Genomic DNA, 21,433 nt, shown 5'->3' with positions numbered 1-21,433 from the left:
CAGGAAAGTTTCAAATAGGATCTGCTTGAACAAGATATTTACAGTATACATTAGAAAAGATAAAACCTTTTCTAGATCAGGTAGAATTCTGCCCAACCTTGCTGCCAAACATCTGGCCTTGGTGTTGGAGCAGAGTAGGAAAAGGCAGTATGTTTCTCTGGAGGAATTTGTACAGCGGTTAACAAAGGTATGGGACCTTGTTCCTATAGACCAAAATTACCTGTAGACTTCACTGGTATCCATTCCAAATCCTTGCTGGACAACCTTTATGAAAAGTGATTTACTTAAAATGAAAGTCTGTTCAAAGGCTGCTGTTTCAAATGCTTATGAAGATATACTTATCTAGACTGAAAAATACTGTGTTATGGAAAACAATCTCTATAAACAATAGAGATGCACTTTGTATTTTGTGTTTTCTGCTACATGGTATTCTACATTCATCTACTTTAGAACATATTTAAGTTGCAAATCACTAATAAATGTATAACCTAACTTTTCTGATCAGTACCAGCATTTCCCTTTCTGCTCCTCCTGCAAACAGTGCTTTGCCTAAAATTCACCAGCATGAGCACAAACTATTCTATATTAAAGTCTTGATATTATTAAAACAAAGATCCCAACCCAAAAGCTAAAACCAAACAAAACCAACAAAAAACCCCAAACCAACAAAAAACTAAAACCAATCAACCAACCAAAACCAACAACACACATCCCTATCCCAAAACCAAAACAAAACACAGAAATCCCCACTACAAAGTCGAAGTCTGCTTTGGTAAGCAATCTTTTCTCTGCAGTTATTTTCTAGATAGAGACTAATGCTGTCAAACTGATGAGACTAATAATTACATACTAATACAAAGTCCTATGATTGACTTAGAGAAGCTTTCTTTTCCTTGCTGGCCACAGCTCTCATTTGCTTTGCTTTCTGTTGAGGCTTGGAAAGCCTCTCCGTTCAGCCTGCACATATATGGGCCAGCCTGCATCATAGTTATTTTTATATATGAGTACTTCACTTGTGGGAACTGGATAGAGAAGTTAAAATCCTTCTGAGAACATAAGACAGGAATTCTGTTTGTGCAAATTTTTGTAGAGATTTTGTACTTACAAAGTCATATCTGATTGCTAAGGGAAACATATTTTGCTGAAAGGACATTAATTCAGAGAAAAAAAAAGGTTATAAAAGTTAGAACTTGTTAGTCAAGAACCAAGGAACATTAGAGATGACTGAGCACAAGTGATTTTCAAGCAACTGGTATCCAGTAACTCCTCTTGTGATCAGTTCATGAAATAGTCCATAAATTCACTATGTGTAGAACTATGTTACATGAATAAATCACTGAATAGTTTTTTTTTTCCCCTGAGTGTTGGGGTTTTGTTTGTTTATTTAACTGAAGGTGTTTAGAGAAAATCTGAGAAGAGAACCAACTCAATATACTAGCAGGCAGGATGGAGCTGCAGGTGTCTCAGAGTTCTGCGTGCCCAAGTGCTGTCAGCTGTGGAGTGAGGATCCAGAGCTGCTTGCTGGATGCCTCCAGAGCTAATGGTGGATTCATACTGTGTCTCCATGTGCGTGTGCATGGCTGTGAGGAAGCGAGGGGCTGTAACAGCAATGGCAGTGGGGCTGCAGACTCAGGGGCTTGGACATCCAGGTGCCAGGGACTAGAGGATCCAGGGGCAGGTGCTGACCAGACTTGGGTGCCTGAGCCCAGCTGTGAGAGGGGCCCACATTTTACATTTGTATTGACATGTTTCCCCGTAAAAGACAGAAAACATTCAAACCAAAATGAAACTTGTAGGCCTCTGAAAGGCTGAATTTAAAAATTTTCATTGTGGGTTTGCATCTTTCCTGGCCTACTTGGCTAAGCGCTATGATGCCAAATGGAGGTCTATGCCCAGGTTGCAGGCAAGGAACTGGTCTAGTCATCAGTAAGTTTAGGGAGGATGGAGCAGCTTACTGAGGGCTGCCATGCTGGGGGGTGGAGGATAAAGAAGATCATGAGCAGGAAGGTTAGCATTCCTTGTGGTTCTACACGTTGTGTAACATAGACACAGATGGCTCGTGCAGACCTCTGCTGATAACATATGCATGCATGTTTGGGGGTATGTTCTTGTCTGCTTCCAGCATTCCTGAACTAGAGGAGGGGACTGTCCTTGAAATTGGTAGTGTGACTAGCAATTTCTGCTCTAGACAGTGCTTAGAGGGGACCAAACACCGTGATGCAGTAGGTATGCAGTGAGCCCATATCTGTGCAGTGCCACAATAAGACAATTGGAAACAGTGTTTGATGGGATTTTTTATATCTAAGAAAATGTTAAATAATCTGTCCATGTTTCTAATTAGCCAAGTGTTAATGCAGACATCAAGTGGTAGAAGATGACATTATTACTTGATGAAAAATAAGGCATGGTTTGTTATGTGCAGTGTTACTTGGTATTTATCTTTTTTTGATCTGATTCAGAAATGTAAATGTTCAGGAAAATCTCTGAAGCTTAGCCACAGTAGCAGATTGGCTTGCATCTGTAAAGGAGTTGCCTGTTTTGTCTACTTTGAATTAAAATTATAAGCTGTTGCAATGACAATGTATCTAGTATGAAGAATTAGGAGACAAAGTACTCTTACTTTGTTTTTATGGACTTTCAGTAGTAACCCTTTTAAAAGTTGTAATTATAGCATATTATTCCTTGAAGTCTGGAATGGCTACCTTCCAAAACATTGCATGACAGTTTCAGCTTAGGAAAACCACTTAAAGCAATTCTCAAAAGACCTTTCCTGCAAGTGCCATGTAATTGTTTTATTTTGAAATTTTATTCATTCAACCTTTGTATTAGGTCTGTGTGGCAAGGTTTTGGTAAAGGGGCGGCTACAGGGGTGGCTTCTGTGAGAAGCTGCCTGAAGCTTCCCCCATGTCCAGCAAAGCCAATGCCAGCTGGCTCCAGGATGGACTTCTCACTGGTCAAGGTCAAGCCCAGTGGAGATGGTAGTAGTGTTAAGAAAACTTCCCTGTGTGACCACCTAGGAGCCACTCTGGCAGTACATTTGCACCCCCTGAGCTGAGACAGAGGCCCCCTTGCAGCTGCACCCCCACACTCAGACCAGGTTTCCTTTTGGGCCCCACCCCAGCTTTCCTATACCAGTCTCAGATGTCCAGATCCTTAAAATAACTTAATCACGGTGCAATATCAGAATAACAGCTCGAACTGGTCCCTCCAGGGAGGGACCCCTAAACAAAGTGCATCCTGGGCTTTTATACCGCCACAGTGTAAGTGTGGGAAAGTCAGTGGGCTCCTGCTGTGCCTCTGAGTGTCTCTGACTGCCCCTGAGTGTCCCTGAGTGTTCAGTCCTCCGGCTGGGCCACAGGTCCCTTGTGCCTTTTGTTGTGCAAAGGGTCTGGCCTCTTGCCTTGGGCTCCTGCCCCCCAGAGCTCACCCTGCAGCTCCCACTGCAGCTGCACACCGACCTACCTGCACTGAATGTATTCTTGAAGAGGTAGCACTTGTGGGATAGCATAGTAAGAAAAAACACATCTGCTGCTGGAGAGAGCAGTGGGAATATGTGAGAGAAAGAGCCCTGCAGACACTTAAGTCAGTAAAGAAGGAAAGGAAGGAGGTGCTCCAGATGCTGGAGCAGAGATCCACCTGCAGCCTGTGGGGGACCCCATGCCAGAGCAGGGGGATGCCTAAAGGAAGCTGTGTCTGTGAAGGAAGCCCACTCTGGAGCAGGTTCCTGGCAGGGGCTGTGAACCCATGGGGAGAGGAGCCCACACAGGAGCAGGTTTGCTGACAGGACTTGTGACCCTTCAGGTGACCGACACTTGAGCTACCTGTGCCTGAAGGACTGCAATCCATGGGTGGAATCCACACTGAAACAATTCTTGAAGAACTGCAGCCCATAGAAAGGACCCACACTGGAGAAAGTCCTGGAGGACTGTCTCCTGTGGGTGGGACACCACACTGAAGCAGGGGAGGAGTGTGAAGAGTTCTCCCCTTGAAGATGAAGGAGGAGCAGAGATACTGTGTGATGAACTGTCTGCAGCCCCCATTCCCCATCATTCTGCACTGCTGGTGGAGAGGAGGGAGAGAAAATTGGGAGTCAATTTGAGCCTGGGAAGAAGGGAGGGGTAAGGGGAAGGTGTCTTTAAGTTTTGGGGTTTATTCTTATTATCTTACTCTGATTTGATTGGTGAAAAATTAACTAATTTGCCCAAGTCAAGTCTGTTTTGCCCATGATAGTAACAGGTTACTGTTCACTCCCTGCCCTTATCTCAATCCACGAGCCTGTCCTTACTGATCTCTTCACTCTTGTGACCAGCGACAGGACTTGAGGAAATGGCATGAAGCTGAGTCAGGAAGTTTAGGTTGGATATCAAGAAACTAGTTCTCTTTTTGCTCATAAAAATAGCTAATTTTTTCTTGGTCATTTAGCTTTCTATACATAAGACTACACTGGTGCATGGTGTCTGCATAGCTATTCATATTTTCTAAACTAATTTTCCTAGATTACTTTATTCTATCAGTAATGATCATATATTGCGCTGTTTTAAGCTAAATATTATGCTTAATCTATTACTCTTTAGTTCTGAGGGCTAGAAAGATTTGCAAGGATTATTTGAAGCATAATAAGGACTATTTTCATCTTTGGTTACTGATGTTAGCATATACTAATCACTCTCCTTTAATGCTTGAACACTTTTACAATGCTATTTGGGACTTTCAAGTCAGTTCTGTTCCAATACCACCACTATTTTCCAAAGATACAGGCAGAGAATAAAAGAGGAAACATATTTGCCCTTGCAAAACATTAAAATCCTGCGAATCTGCACTATTGTACTGGGCTGCTTTGTTACAGGGTTTGGTTGCACATTAGCAGAACCCTGGCTCTTTATAGCATCTAGTTCGTGGTCTCCTGCAGTAAACACAACACATGGAGTGAGGGGCACAGCTGGAAAACTCTTGGACTGTCCACCAATACACTGACATACATTAGAAAGATTGAACTCCAGCCCAATGCAGCAGCCAGCAGGACACAATAATAGCAGGTGCTCTTTTTTTTTCTGGTGGAAGTTTATAATTGTTTGCAGCAGTTTTCCCTTTCAATAGCCCAAGAGAAATGGAGCACACCCTCACAGAGCAGTGTTACAACCTGTCCCAGAAGGGGAGGGTAACCCAGGCTGTTGTTAATAAATCCCTTGGGGTGGACCAGTGTGAAAGGACACTGAACAATCGGTTTTTGTAAACATAGGTAGGGTTTATTTTAGAATTTTGTTTCAAAGGTAAACAGGTTTGTTGCCATTTTGGGTGTTATCGTCTATAGTAATGCAGCAATGCATAAGGAATACAACAATATTAAGGCATAAAAATCATCATCATGGCTTGGCTTTGTGAATGAAGATTTGGGAAGGGCTCTACCAACGTGGGTGTGTCCATCGAGCCTGCGCAGTGGATTTTTTAGGTGAGGCACAGCGTGCACAGAACTGGCCACACCCTTTAACTCCCAAGGTTCATCTGCCACAGCTGAGTGAGCTTGGACGGTGACAGAGAAGTCCCGAGGACTAGAACCTACAGCCTCCAGTATTCCCAGAAGGTCTCCCATCCAATTACTAACTGGCGCTGACCCTGCTTAACTTCCGAGTTCTGATGAGATCAGGTGTCAGGGTGGCATTTAACTGCCTTAAGGCATAAAAATAACACCTAAGGAAAAGAAAGAAAAAGAGGGTGGAAAGATAGGTATAGACTCCACCCACTGCATCCAGCAGTGAAACTTGGTAGTTGCAGCCTCCTGTGTCTGTTGCTTGAAGAGCTGATTGCACTCCTGTCGAAGTAATGATCTTTATCCGCTGGGTCTGAGGGAAGGCCCCCACAAAACTCAAAGACTTTATGAGTTATTATACACGTCAAGCTCAGGTGTGAATCCCTTTGTACTTCCCCTAGGGTTGGGAATTTTACAATGGAGAGTGTCACAGGACATGGTATGAGTCTCTGACACCTCCTAAGACTCAGCATTGATCATGGTCCATCCAGCTGATCCAGCACTTGAGATGAACAGCCCAGGCCAGATGCGAAATATCTCCAAGGTCTGGAGGGATTTTTACAGCAGAGTTATCATGTAAGGGAGGACATTAGCATGATGAGAAGGATTATCCCACCTCACAGGATTTGCCTCTTAAAAGCCTCTTCCCTTATCTGGAAATCGTTTGTAGCTTCAGGTATGCATATCCTTCTGCACCTGGGACAGCTGGACAATGGCACCCAGCTATCTGATCTGAAGGTCCTTTTGCAGTAGGCATATTCAGGGAGGAGTAGGCTTTGCTGAGTGAACAGCTGTTTCTTTACAGTCTGCTACAGTGAACAAAAGTCTTGGTGATCTTAGAATGTTTAAGCCATTAACTGTTTCAGTCTCTGACAAGCAGCTGGAACATCTGGGTTCGCTAGTGCTATCTCTTCAGATGCAGCCACTGTGTCCTCTCAGAAACCAAACAAGTATTTTCAAAAGAAGAAGGTGGAAATATTAAGGAGGAGGGACAAACACCGCCATTGAGAGGGTCTTGATAGCACACTGGTAACACATAATCTCCAGAGAAGTTTTGCACCAAATGTTGTACCAATTGTTACATAGGTTTTGTTCCATTTCTACAAACAAATAACCTACTGCTTCCACTATCCACTTGTACACAACAAAGCATCATGTATTGGCTTTGAGTTTTAAGCAAACATAGTAAACCAAGCAAGGGAGGTACAAACCACGTTCCTTCAAGAAGCTTAAAAGCAAGTTTCAGTTGTGCAACTTTCTCAGATGTAACCCATTTTAGGATTTACCTTTACTTGTCCTGCAACATGAATTTCCATAATTACTTGCATACATGTATTTCATGGGTTTTTTTGTGTGGGCACATAAATGATGACAGATCACTGCAACAAGTGGTGCAATTTTACCCAGCAGTCTGCTGTCTTCACAAAACTGATGTATGAAAGGCTTCCTCAACAACTGCAACTGTTATTGGCAAAAGTTAATAACATAGAACAGGCTGGACAGTCTCATACTAAAATTATTAATATATTTCAATCACAACCAGGTGCTTATGAGGGGTGTTTCACAAATAGGCTATAAAAACTCTGTGGTAGGCACTCAGGATTTCCTGGCTGGTGGTAGAATACAAGTTTATAAGGCAAGTCATTTATACCCTATCTTTGCTACTTAAAAAGATAATGATACTGAACTACAATTAAAATAGTTGAAACAGCAGGTGCTACAGCTGTTTCAAGTGACCTAGAAGCAGGAGAGGAATCCAAACAAGTAGCCTCTGCTTGTGTTAATCTTTGCTCTAACTGCAACTGTAGAGCATCTCAGCTACACACTTTGCTTTAGATAATAAAGAATGTATCACTGGACAAATTTATTTTGTGACTTTTAATAATTGCTTCGAGTGCATCTTGTATAGTTCACATGGGGATTCTAATCCAACCTTATTATTACAGTCCCCAGGATCTCAACTGGGATAATGAAACTGCTGGTATAAAAACCTTGCTCAACCTCCACAAGTTAGAGCATGGATTACTAACAAGAAAAAAAAGTATTCTAGCAAGACACCACAAATCATACTTTATTAGTAGGGGATTTGGGGGAAAGATGTAGCCAATCTGACTGCAAGTATCTCTTAAAAAAGAAAAAAGCTACAGATATTATACCCAATAGCAAGCAGGCATGTTTTCTCCCTCTGGAATGGGCTAAACAGAGTTCACTTTCACACTACGTATTCTTAAGAAAATTTTTTCAGTGTTAGGTATTTTCCAACAGAAAAATTCTGTCAAAGCTGCTGAAAAGAGAAGGGATTAAAAGTGAAGTATAACAAATAAGTGGGACATTGTTTAAACAAAAGGCAGTTCTAGCATTTGACCAAGTTGATCATATGCTTTCACCAGTGTACCTGGGTCTTGAAATGCAAGAATCAGAGTCATTTAGGTTGGAAAAGACCCCTAAGATCATTGAGTCCCATCTTTAACCCAGCACTGCCAAGTCCACCACTGAATCTGAATCGTATCCCTAAATTGTCACAACTACATGTCTTTTAAATACCTCCAGGAATGGTGACTATACCACTTCCCTGAGTAGCCTGTTCCAATGTTTGACAACCTTTTCAGTGAGGAAATTTTTCCTCATATCCAATCTAAACCTCCCCTGGCACAACACGAGGCCATTTCATCTCATTCTGTTGTTACCAGGAAGAAGAGCCCAACCACCATCTTGCTACGACCTCCTTTCATGTAGCTGTAGAGAGAACCAAAATTCCCCTCCCCTTCCCCTTTCCTCCCCGAGCGTACTCTTCTCCAGGCTAAACAATCCCAGCTCAGTCAGCTGCTCCTCATAAGACTTGGGCTCTAATAAACTGCCTCAAATGAAACCTGTATTTTACTTAGTGAAGGTTTTATAAGTATAGTGAGAAAAATAAATATAATCACACAAAGTACAAAACATTCTGGTTTGGGTTTTTTCTTGTTGTTAATCCAATCAGTTGGAATTCCTAAACACGCTGGCATATACACATCCCATAGACCTCAGCTTTTTCTCTTCTGTAAGAAGAGAAAAAACATTGATAAACTGTCAGACCATCACACTTCAGAACCCCATCCCACTACAGGCAAACTGCAAATTAACATTATGTGAGCAAAGCAGCTGAACTTTTAGCCAAGTATTTAGCAGCATAGCAGCAGAACAAAACTGAGGCATCAGTACAAGTTTTCTGTGAACTATGATAAAAGACTACTGACTACAGAGCTTGAGTGTTTGAATGTAAGGAGACATACTGAACACAAAGGCCTTTAACTCTTTACTATTAAAAGAATCTTTGCCTTTTCATAGAAGGAAAAAAAAAGATATATTAAAGTGCTGTAGCCTGATTGTTTTTACTGGTTGGTTGTCTCATTAACAATTTTTAAACATGTATCCCTGAAGATACAAGATACCAATTCACCACAAACTATGCAAGAATTTAAACTCTTTGAGTAGATACTGGTCTTTAAATACTGTATTTTTTCCCCTACTAAAACATATTTTGATAGCTGAATGATTTAGACAGCAAGATTTTAAAAACCTTCTACAGATGTGACTGTGTTTAGAAATATCCTAATATACAAGACTAGGTTTCTAAACTTCTCTTCAGAATATGCTTTCAGTGATCCTATTGAACTTTTATTGTCCACTAACTCCATTTTAGAATTGAGGAGTAAATCATCCTCTTCACTATCCTCTCTCTCTGTCTCCAGAGAACATCATGACTGAGTGTTCATCAAAAGATCTATGATCAAAGCATTAAATTATAGTATATAACAAAAACAGGGGAAGCCTCAAACTTCCTGTAAAACACTAAAGAAACATGTAAACACTAAAGGAATTAAACAGTTTGAGAATCAAGTAATGACACTGGCATCAAGAAATGGGTATTCCTGTTCTCCCAAAGATGGACTTTTTACATGCTGGTTGAGAGCAGGACAATTGTTCTGCCAGTCAACATTACAAGGAGCCACTGGCAGTCCAAGGGCTCAGCTGTAGGTAAGTTAGAAAACTAACATCTAAAATTTTAAAGGTAAATTTTATCAGATCCATTACTTTGATTACTACAGCAGTGTAATTCCACAGCAAAGAAAGAATTTTGAGCTTTAGACAAATCTTATGCAGTACCGTACTGGAAAACCTGGCATCTGGCAAATGTAAATTACCAACTTGTTTTGAAGAATAAAATCCAAAATAAAGTGCAAACAGATCAGAAGACATGTGGTGGAAGTTTGATTTCCATTTATTTCCAAATCACATTAGCAGCAGAATTTTTGGATTATGTGGAAGTTTTTTTTTCTTGTTGTTAATTTGTTTGTTTGGGGATTTTTATTATTATAATTTCGTTGTTGTGTTTTGTTTTCTTTTTTGTTGTTTTTTTTAAATTAGCTTCTGTCGAGTTTCTTAGGAATTCTAAAAAAATTATTATCACAAGCGTGCAAAGGACACAGATGTGCCTGAAACTTGAAAGTCTGTATGCTTGGAATCCCATCACATTCTTGAAACCATTCTGGAGTCCTTCATGAGTAAAATGTTGGGGTATGAGCACTAACATGACAAGCAGCACAAAATATTTCAGAATATAAAGTCATCTAGAATATTATCAACAGAAGAAGTAAAACACTTGATTTTTTTTTTAAACAATGCAGTAAGAAAATTTTGTAAAATTCCCAAGTTTTTTTATAAAGTTAGAAAACATTACACAATTTTAATAGTACTAGACTGGCCTAAGTATCCTAAGTAAAGAATGCCTTCCAAAAGCAGTTTAGAGTGAGAAGACACATATTGCATACTGAGATGACTATCAATTTTAAGAGGTAGATGACAATATTATCTATTACTCGGGGAAGACAACAACTTCTATGTAAATAGCATTAACTATTATCTATACAGTATCCCTCCACATGTAAGAGGGCAAAGAGGAGAAAGAACACTGGCTCTCACCTAACAGAAACTGTATTCACTTAATTCCTTGGTCTACATTATCACTTTTCCTGAAAATGCAGGTAAGGGGGAAGAAAGGATTAGAAAGGCAAGGAAAAAAATAAAATCAACCCTATTTGTGTATGCAGGCAAATAATAGGCAGGACACACCATCCAGACTGCAGTGAGGGTGACCGAGCTCACAGCACAATCCTCAGGACAGTGTGACTACGTTGAGTGGAAACAGCAGAAGCCTGCACAGGCAGTCAGACTCATTGCCTAAGGTATTTATGAAGGTGCTTCACTGCTGGAAAAGCATTTCAGTTCCTATTCACCATGTTCATCAGATTCTGGGTTACCATTAAGAGGAAAAAGCAGAAAGCAATAGCACTGATGGAAAGGCTTTGTCACAGTGAGGATCAGAGTATGTTTTGACTTGACACCACCTGTAAAATGTTAGCTGTCACTAAAAGCATTCATCTCAGATAGTGTTAAAAGCACAGCTCAATACAAAAATGGGATCACAATTTTTCTGTCTTTCGGGTAGTCTTCAAATTTCTCAAGGTACCATCTGAAAAACAAAGACAGAAAGCTGATGAGTATTGAGTCTTTCAAGTGCTGTTGAGGAAATTAAGTAATTGTACAATGTCTTCGATTTAATCCATATGTTTTCTGTCTACAAACAAAAAAGTGCCTTTAAAACCTACTCTGGATACAAAAATAGCATATATGGCACTCATCCTACCAACATCTAATCACCAGCTACAATAAAACTAAGTTACTGCTGCCAGCAATGAGAAATCAAAACCACAGATGTGGTGAGAGCAGTCAGGGAAGGAATAACCTGTTCTTTCAAAATGTATGTTATTATGCATTATGAGTATTTGCATTTTAGAAGTAGAAGGGGAAGAAATTAAACTAAATACATGTAATTGCATAATGACTTCACATAGAAGCAAGGGATATTTCACATACTGGCATGAGAGCCCCATCCTGAACAGAAACATCTCCAGTTTCACTCAGGATTTGGATAATCAAACTGAGTATGACAAACATTACATTAGCCTTACTGGTAATACCTCTCAAAGATCATCAGTATTTTCAAATCCAGATAAATAACAAAGAACACATACATAGCACTATCAAATGTTATTTGTCTTTTCACCTTATAGCAAACACATTTACTCCCATTTTCGAATACTTATTCTTCTGCTTCTCTGAAGTAAAAGCATTAACTTCGCCTTGGCTCCTCAGAGTTGCAGACATTCATATTATCAATAGCTAACTGCAAGAGCAAGGCTGGAATAAGCAGAGGACAAAACACGCAATGCACAATAAGCTGCAGCTGTGGAATACCATCATTACACTATAATTTATTCTAAGTTTTTTAAACGAAACAGACTACACTAAAATGTTTCTTCACTTAAATAGACTTGACATTTTTGGGGTTTTTTTCTTTTACCCCTCTTCCAATTTTTGCATTTTTCCTTTAATGCAAATTATTTTCTTTAACAACATTTAGCTTTTCCTAATGTTCTGAAAGAGTGGCATCAAGGCTCAGGATTGATGGAAACCAATGATGGAATTTGAACTTAAGGAATGTAATATATAAGGAGAGACAGAGGAGCCTGCTTATCTTGGCAAAGAGGTGACCAAGGCGCCCTGTTACTGCCTGCAGGTCATGGAAGGGGAGTTACTCAAGACAATGGAGCAAAATTATGACTGAAATGCCAACTCTTGCAGCTGGAATGCGGTGTCTCCATGCAAAAGTGCAGGGTGGAGGCTGCCTGGCTAGATAGCAGTTTTGCACAAAAGGATATGAACATCTTGGTGGACAAGTTAAGGATGAGTCAATAATGGCTCCCTGCAATGATGAAGCCCAAGGCCTGCCTTAACAAGTATAGAGCCAATAAGTCAAAGGAAGGCCTGGCTTATCCTCTTCACCATTGAGCAGCTGAGAGCATGCATCTGCATTACTGCCTCCAGTTTTTGGCTTCCTGTGCAACACAGGTGTCCACAAACTGAAGAAGAATCCAGCAGATGGTCAGTAAGACAACTACATAGCCGGAACATAAACAAGGAGACATTGAGAGAACTAAGTTTGTTCAGACTAGGGGAAAAAAAAGCGAAGAGACACATCTAATTGCAGTCTTCCAACACCTATTGACCTATTGTGATATTAAAGAGAAGGCAGAGCTATACCTTTCCTGGAGGCACACAGCAACTGTTCCAGGAGATAAAAGTTGCAACATGGAATATTCCACCGGCTCATAAGGAAAAAAAAAACCTCTTCTCCATGAGAATGAGGAAAATCCTGTTTCAGTGCTTTGTCAGAGATGTTCTGAAGCCTCCAACTGTGAAGACACTCAGATCTCAATTGGATGAGGCCCTGGGCAAAAGGGTGGTTGCGTGTCACATCAGCTGACTGAGTAACCTTCAGGTACTCCTCCTAATCCAAGATACTCTGCAACTCTACTCACTAATAGCAGGTGATAAAGAAAAGATGGTCATAGGCAACAGGCCGAGAAGGTTCAGGTTGAACAGTAGGAAAAACTTGTTCACTGGGAGGGTAATATAGACCTGGAACACCCTATAAACAAGGTGCAGGAAAACCTCTCTTTCTGGAGGTTTTCAGGACTCCACTAGATATACCCATGGCTGCCCTCACAGACCATCAGCAATGGCATTTTTTCACACCTATGTCCCTCCATAAATTCATGTTTATTTCCTGTTATGCCACTAAGTTTCAGTATGAGAACCAAAGCAGGAAGCTGAAAATAACCTAAATGAGATTAACATGTTCAAATTTCTTTAAGCATACTATTCCTTAAAGAGAATAAAGAAACTACTCTTCACAAACTACAATCCTTCTGTTAGCAGGAAAATCACATTATGAATGCAGTACATTAGCAGTCAAACTGTTTAATTAGAGCAGAGACTTTATTAAATATCCTCTACCAGAGCTGTCCATCGTCCATTCACTTGATTATAGACAGTATGGTAGAGACTTGACTATAAAGTGTGCCTGTTAAAGACTACTCTAGCATGAATTTCAAAATTTTAATATTGTAGAAACCAGTTCAAGCAGCAAGGGAAAATATAACATACAATAATTAATACAATAGTGCCAAACTTGTCTACAATCTTTACAGATCCAGGATGAACTACCTTCATTTAAACATTGTTTTGATCATCTCATTGCATATTGTGTGTGTTTATCTCCGTACTATCTTGGTGAAATTCTGCAGTGCTTCATCTTCTCAGATTGTTCTCTATCATATTCTCCCCTAGAGCAGCTCTCTTTCACAAGACCTGCTTTGCAACATCCCTGTGTGATGAGGCATAATTTGTAAAATGTAAATGCAGTGTGGCAGAGACAACAAAAATTATAAGACAAAAATACTTACTGATGGTGTTGCTTTGCCCTTGAACTCAAGATGAAAAGAGTACACACTGCAAATGCAAGGCTTTCAATGGTGCAGCAGGCAAGGGCAAACCCAAACCATTCCAGGATCTCTCCAAAAAAGTTGGCTGCACTGACATATTCAAACATTCCTCCTGAAAGCAGAACAGTTATTTCAAAAGCACCATAACTGAAATGTCCAATGCTATCTTTTACTGTACATCAAATAGGAGTTACATCACCAATGCCTTTATATAACTTTTAAAGGTGGTGGAAGCAGTGTTTTTCAGCTCAAGCTGCACCATGACTTCACCATCACTTCAGGCCTCTTTCTAAGACAGACTTTCTCTAGCTCCATTTTTCCTCTTCAAATAATGAAAGAAAAGCAGATTTACTAGTATCAGAAGCAAGTACGTGCCTTCATAAATAATTATTTAACAATATATCAAACTATCTCTTTGATCATAAACTAAACCATTTTTATAACATGTAAAAATAGAAGACAGGTTTCCCTTGAGTCCCAGAAAATACTCAAAGCGTTATTAGCCTAAAATGTTTCATTTCTTTAAGTACTTCAGAAATTAAAATTATGAACAAGATTATTATTATAAGGTAAAGTCCCAAATTTAGTTTCTAGCTTAAAATGTGCTGCCCTTTTTTCCCCGTTCTTCATCAGGTCTGCTGCTCCAGCCTTGACACTCACTGAAAAAAGGAATTGGCAGTCTATGTTAAATCTGTTGCAAGACAATTATTTATAAACAATGAGTACTCACCTGCCGGCAATTTTGTAAAATCAGAACTTCCACCCTAATTCCAAAGTCAGTGTACAAACTGATAACGTCTCAGTATATGCTTTACAGTGCAACTAAACAAACAAGTATTTGCCAAGTGTAATGAAGGACATGTTTTGACCATGCTTTAATTACTCTACATTTTTGACAAAAGAGAGGTGAAATTCTAGCATTTAAACTGGATAAGCAACATCAAAAAGACCAGGTCCTCCTGATCTTGCAGATAATAACATCTTGTTTCCTTCAGAATTTTTTTGTATGCTGAACAGAGTACAGTATGTTCATATTCATTTTTCACATGAGCACTTGGATTTACATCTATTAAAGTTTTAAGTTACCTTCTGGGTGAATAATAACAGTCTACTGCCTTATCTATCTTAGTTCTTCCAAGTTTATTAAAAAACCCCAACAAACTAGTAAAAGAGAGAAAGCAACAACTAAGAGAAAAAACAGAAACAGCAGAATTAAGAGGTAGTATTATTTCTCTTCTCTCAGTGACTATAATGTACCTGAAAGAGTCCAACGTTTCCAAAAGCATTGATAAACCTTAACACTTCAATAGGCTCCCTAAGAAAATCTTTCATGTTGTCCATTTTCCCATGAAGGCCAGAGTCTATAATGCCCTAATTCATTTGGATTTCTGGTCTCTTTTTCCTGTACCTCCATTTCCACAGTAGTTGCTGTTCTCTGATTACCTGAGGTACCTCCCTCTTCAAACACAGGACATTAGATGGGCCACTCACTGAGTATTTTCTGTGTTCCTCTCCTGCCCCTACGCTGGGTTGATAATTTTGGACTTTCTCCACTCTCCTGCTGATTCTCAGAAAAATTGTGCAATACTGTGACATTTTTACCCCTTTTAAAAGGAATTCCAAAGAATTGCACAAGACAAGTGGTGTCACGAAACAGATTCCTTACAATACTTGGCTTAAGAAGGAAAAAGTAAACTAAGCCTTTTCTCCAGTCCCAGCTCTCTCTACCATTTCTCATATGAGAGAATACTTTTGTTGTATGAATTTCTATACCATTTTTCACTTACCTCTTGGTATCTTGTAACCAGTTTCCCCTGGTTTTCTCAGATTTCTGAGAATATGATCAGAATGAATATTGATTGCCATGCCAAGCAACCACCCCATAAAACCTGAAAAGAAATATTTAAAGTACTATCTTTAGTACACTGAGTGAAAGCACCTGTTCAGAAGCCAAACTGCAGTCATGTATCACATGTTAGGCATATTGTCTCAAAGCAGTAGTAATGTAAGCAGTATAAATAACTCTGGTGGCAGCCAGTCCCAGCAGAGCTCACAGAAATCAACAGCTCCCTAGACAGGAAATAGTACTGCAAGTATTAAGGTTATTCTTACGTTGCTAGACTTGTATAAATGTATGTGTGGGCACATAAGCAGATGTAACATGTGTACTTCCCTAACTTCCACAACAGAAAACCAAATACACTAAAATTTTGAACACTGAAAGAAACAGCCATTCTCATTCTTCCCAGAGGGAAATATCGTAGCCCTACGCTCCTTTTCTTACTGGTAGCACACCAGAATTTCCACAATAGACTTTTGTGCAACAAAAGGAATAGAACCATGAAGGAGTTAATATACCATTTACTTGTGTCATTCAGCAAAATGGTTTAGCTGTTTACACCAGGCTACCATAGAAACCGGGTTTGTTCTCTCATTTTGCATCCTTATGTCTTGTTGCTGCAACTATGGGGTAAACCAAAAGGAATTTCGGATTGAAATTCCTTATTTTCATCCTTCAGCAACTTGTTATCAATGCTGTCTTTCTTTGAAGGCAGCATTTCTCGCTATTAGGAGCAGACAAGATGGATAGAGCTGTGGTGTTGTTTTGAATCCACCTCCAAAGTTATCAGCTTTACTTAAATTACCAAGAATATGTCAGTGATGTTCTTCTAGGACAAAGTCACTTCACATGCCAGACAAAGAAACTTGCTTTTTTTCCACCAATAACTTGAGCCTTTCAGATGCCTCTTTATCAACACAGAGAAATCCAGTAGCGTGACCATGACAGCAAAGGCACTAACTGTACATCCAGGTGTATAAGGCCACATTGGAAGACTGGTAGGTTGTCAGAGAACACTTTACCAAGACTTAAGCTACCTTTCTTAGTGAAGCTACAGATGTAAGTGGACTTTGCTTCTCAAACAAGATGTTAACAGCTTTCTTTTCTCAAGCCCTTGTGGGCTGCATTTTCTTAAAGAACCTAGATGTCCGCTACCATATGTATTGGGAGAAAATGTCTGCTCTGAAAAAAAAATTAGGTGTCTGCCCAAAGGCTCTCTCCATTATTTACCCACATAAATTAAAAAATGTTAATTGCTTAACTTGTTACTATCTGCTTACATTCTAAAGCTTGCAGCAGAATTTAGTCCTGTGAACAAGCATGTTTGTTAACCTTTTGTTCATACAGCATAGCAAGTTTTCATTAGTAATTAAGGTGTGCAGATGCCATATGTAAAGTGCCTTTTGTAGTAAGATTTTACCATAATCCTTTCAACTATGTAGTCAATGTAAATACATCATCATGAGATAGATCAGATATACTTTATTACTAGACATACTATAATTTACACTATATACCTATACTACTATGATCTATTATGTATTAGATATACTGTAATTTTGCTGCATGTTTCTCCATTTTTAGCACACAAGCAGTACTCCTCCTAATATTGGCAAGAGAACTTACTTTGATTTAAATTTGTTCAATCTTACATAGTCAAGACAGCATTTAGCACAATGGTCCTCTATTGTCATCCACAATAGCACTGCAATAAAGACAAAAACTTCTTTTTCTTGCTAGGAAAGACTTGAAAAATCCTGGGGAAACACTAATGTCTTTTGGTTACAGAATGAAAACAGATGGTACCGGTTCAGATCAAGGATCTACACAGCCAGTATTCTGCCTTTGACTGGCAAGGCAAAATATTCGGATTTATTTTCAGATGAAAAAGGTCTTTCCATAAAGACTTCATCAGAAAATCATAGTATCATTTTGATAGTCAACCAAAATAGATGCCTAAGAAACAAAAAAATAGTGTGACAGTACTTCCTCATTTAGCATCTTAGCTTTTAGTCATATCCATATGACTTCAAGTATAAATGTACCCTCCCTTCCGGATTGGGAGTGAATGATCAACCCCTCCACCCACTTCCTTGCGGGCCAGTTTTGTCCTTTGACAAAGTTCACCACTGTTACGAGAGTGGGTGTGTTGGGGCAGGTGTGTATCACACGTAAATATCCAGACACAAGGATCTTGTGGCATTAGCAGTGGTATCTCTGTAGTTAGCAATTATCCTTCCGAGATTTTTACTCTATGAGTTCGTTTACTTCTGTTCAATTTACATGTTGCACAGAAAACCTGCTTTGTTTGTTCTAAACACGCATCCTGCTGGTTCCACACCAGCAGGCTTCAAGTTCCTACATTGAAAAAAACATACATGACCTGTATTTACTTTGGTGTTAAAGAGTAAAGATGTCAGTAAGCTCACCTAGCACGTCAGGGAAAGAAATGTCAGTTCACAGTTATAAAGTAAAAAAAGGTTAAAAGCCTTCCAGCTACACGAATAAGAGAAATAACTATGAGAAGACTTATAAAATGGCATTAAATACTGTATAAAATTACAATAAAAAGCTGTGAAGACAAAGGACAATTATACCTGGTGTTCTCGTAACATTATGTGACTCACCTGCAATGAAACATGGATCTTTCAACCAGCCCGGAGGGTACATTGCGTAGTTGCTTAAGCTTCGGCCTTGCAAGTACCCATTGAAAACACAGAACAGAAGTGCTAACACAAACGTGAAAAATGGTGTTGGTTTTCCTTCACGGATCAGAAGAGGAAATATGAGTGCCCTATAGCAAACAAGGAAAGAAAATTTATTATATTAACAAACAAAAAAAGAGTTTTGAAGTTCAAAACCTGTGATCCATAGTCCACACTATCCTACTTTTCAAATTCTCAGCATTAAAGTTTTTGGTCCCTTTTCTAAAGGACAGTTGCACCTGCTTTAACACCTAAACATTTATTTTGTAATTCGAATCAGGCAACAAGACCAGTCCTCTCTCCCTTTATGACAGACATTTTGAACTTTGTATTCAAGGCAATAACTTTGGTGAGAGTAAAGACAACTGACGTTTAGCACAGCCTATTTTTATCCTCCTTTGTTCCTAAATGCTCAGTATTATCAAGCTTTCTGAAATGAGCCAAGTCTCACAATCCCTACACCAAATCCCCCAGCACTTCTGGGGGAAAAGTCAATGCCCTCAAAATGAAGGTAATTGAGCTCAGTTTCCTCCCTACCTTAAAAGTCACTTTAAAACATTAATTGCTTCACCTCAACAATTTTGGTCTACCCTATGACACCTGCTGAAGACATGGCAAACCCACAATTGCCATCCCATTTGGGAAAGGAATCTTGATTGCTTTTCCTGGGGAATTATGGGAATAAACAAGTAAGTTCTAAAGAAGAGCATGTGAATGTTCTCCTGCTCTTGCTGGTGCAACTAGCCAACTCCCAATTGCCTATTGATTTAATTACAATCTGTAGCGATACTGGAGCAGGATTACTGAAACCTGAGCATTCGTCATGTGCTTTCCACCTTCCCAAGGACTACTGCTTCAAAGTAGCCTTTCCAAAGGAAGCAAAAGCATTAACAGCTTTCAAGAAAGAGTAACAGAATTGTTAACAGGATTATTTAAAGCATGCTGCATCACAGCAAAGGAACTGGATAACAGAGGTCTCTTCCAGTCTACGTTTACCTATGGAAGCCTCCCTCAGTCTGGCAATAGCAACAAACAATTGGAAAAAACAAATTGCAGCTGAGCTCTGCTTTCTCTACAAATCTTTGCCTCACATTCCTAGCAATTTCCAGACACCGAGGATTGAGTTAAGATCCCATGCCAAAGCTAATATCTTTACCCTTAAGTGTAGGAAAGTGGGTTTGCAAAACCAGCCACCAGACCAACCAATGTTGCATCCTTCTCCATCCTGAGCATATGGAATACTTTCAGTCAAAAGCACCAGCTTCTCTCATTAAGCAGTGGAAATCAACAGTCTGTCAGCCACACAGAGCTTAACAGAAAACTAACAAATCTATTGTTCTTGTATTAGTATGGCAGCAAAATTACTTGTGGAGTATGACCAGTAGGTACTGTCCCTAACTTGAAGGGAACAGCAAAATTTTACCTGAGTCCCATTTCCTAACAGAAAAGAACAAAATTGTAAATGCTATCTTAAAATACTGCACAAGATGAAAAATTCAGGGACTTCCTTAGCCAACTCTGTCAGGAAGTTAAGCTTCTGGGTAAAACAGCAGCACTCATCAACAGCAAAAGCCTTCAAGGACCCAGAACAGTAACAGGCACTTCTAACAGCTAGAAATTGTATTGTATATCAGACAGACACTATATTTGTTTAGATTTCCAGAGGAGTAGAGTTGATCATGACAGTTTTCATTAAAACAAGATTGCTAAAAACAAATTGCCATTTCAGAAGACAGATTTTGTGTTGTCTACTGCTATTCTGCAGGCTTCTTTTTTTGCTTCTGCACCAGCTCAAGGTGTCTAGACAAATTCCATTCTTATCCTAGCAGCTGGCACCTGCAAATTTATCTTTGGTTTGCTAGCATGAAAATGTATGAATCCCAACACCTGAGCTCCAGCTAAGCTGCCTTCTTCAAGTGAAATAGCCAAGCTGACTACACGGCAGCACAGGGCACTTGGTCTCAGATTTGCTCGTATTTTAATGAACCACTGAATATCCTGAGCTGGAGAAAACCCTCACCAGTCCAACCCCTTCAATGAACGCTGTTGAGAGACACTGTTGAAAGGCAGAAATGAAAACAGGCAGTTTCACAACATTGAAATTATATCGATACTACACAGTGCTGGACTTCCCCTGTTGGAACACTCTGTCCCTTAAGGCGGCCTGATGGGGCCACTGCTGACAGGAGGGTCGGGCCCGGAGGTGCCGCAGCAGCCGAGGGAGCCCCACGGGGCCCGCACAGCGCAGCGACCCCGCACCGCCGGCCCCGCGCCCGTCCCGCGGCAAGACACGGCAGCGCCAAGGGCTCCATTAAGTTACAAGCGCTGCTTAACACGAGAACCTCAACCGCTTCGCCCGGCAAGCAGCACCAGCATCACCAGCAGCAGCCAGGCGTTCCTAGGAAGACCGGCCCCTGCTCCCGCCCCGCCGCCTGGCCCCGCCGCCGCCCGCACCTGTGCGCGTAGTGCAGGACGAAGCAGCCGAGCAGGACGCGGTTGGGCCAGGCGGCGATGGCTGTGCCGCCGCAAGCGGCGAGCGCGATGGGTACGAGGAGGGAGGGCAGCTCCTGCAGCGCCCAGGCGACGCGGGCGGGCAGCAGCCAGCCGAAGCGCCGCGAGGAGTACCGACCGTAGGGCATGGGGATGAAGCAGAGCAGCAGGGCGGAAACGACGCCCAGCGCCATCAGCGCGTAGGAGAAGAGCTCCATCAGCCGCTGCTCCTCGGGGCCCTCCACTCTGCGCCAGAACCCGCACACGCCATCGCAGCCCGCGCACGCCGCCATCGTCGACACCGACACCGACACCGATACCGAGCCCCATCGCGCCGCGGCGTCCCCGGGCACCGCCCGCCCCGCCCGGCCCCGCCCCCTTGGGCACGCCGGCCAATCAGCGACGGGGGCGTGGCCTAAGACTCCCTCCCCTTGGTGGGGCGGGGAAGGGAGGGGAGGGGAGGGAAGGGAGGGGAGGGAAGGGA

The 21,433-nt window shown here is 40.9% G+C and overlaps 1 protein-coding gene across 1 annotated transcript; it reads right to left on the bottom strand.

The window, feature by feature from the left end:
* Positions 1-5,232: 5,232 nt before the first annotated feature.
* On the bottom strand, positions 5,233-21,308 carry SRD5A1 (steroid 5 alpha-reductase 1). The gene is made up of 5 exons (XM_071553658.1): positions 20,914-21,308; positions 18,382-18,548; positions 15,702-15,803; positions 13,876-14,026; positions 5,233-11,039 (listed from the first exon to the last, which is right to left on the bottom strand). The coding sequence occupies exons 1-5, from the start codon at positions 21,240-21,242 to the stop codon at positions 10,973-10,975; spliced, it is 816 nt and encodes a 271-aa protein (XP_071409759.1). The 5' UTR covers positions 21,243-21,308; the 3' UTR covers positions 5,233-10,972.
* Between the last annotated feature and the right edge of the window lie 125 nt (positions 21,309-21,433).

This window comes from Pithys albifrons, chromosome 4 (genome assembly GCF_047495875.1).
Source record: "Pithys albifrons albifrons isolate INPA30051 chromosome 4, PitAlb_v1, whole genome shotgun sequence".
Taxonomy (NCBI): domain Eukaryota; kingdom Metazoa; phylum Chordata; class Aves; order Passeriformes; family Thamnophilidae; genus Pithys; species Pithys albifrons.
Note: the sequence above shows the minus strand (reverse complement) of the source record. Positions and strands in the feature narration are given on the sequence as shown.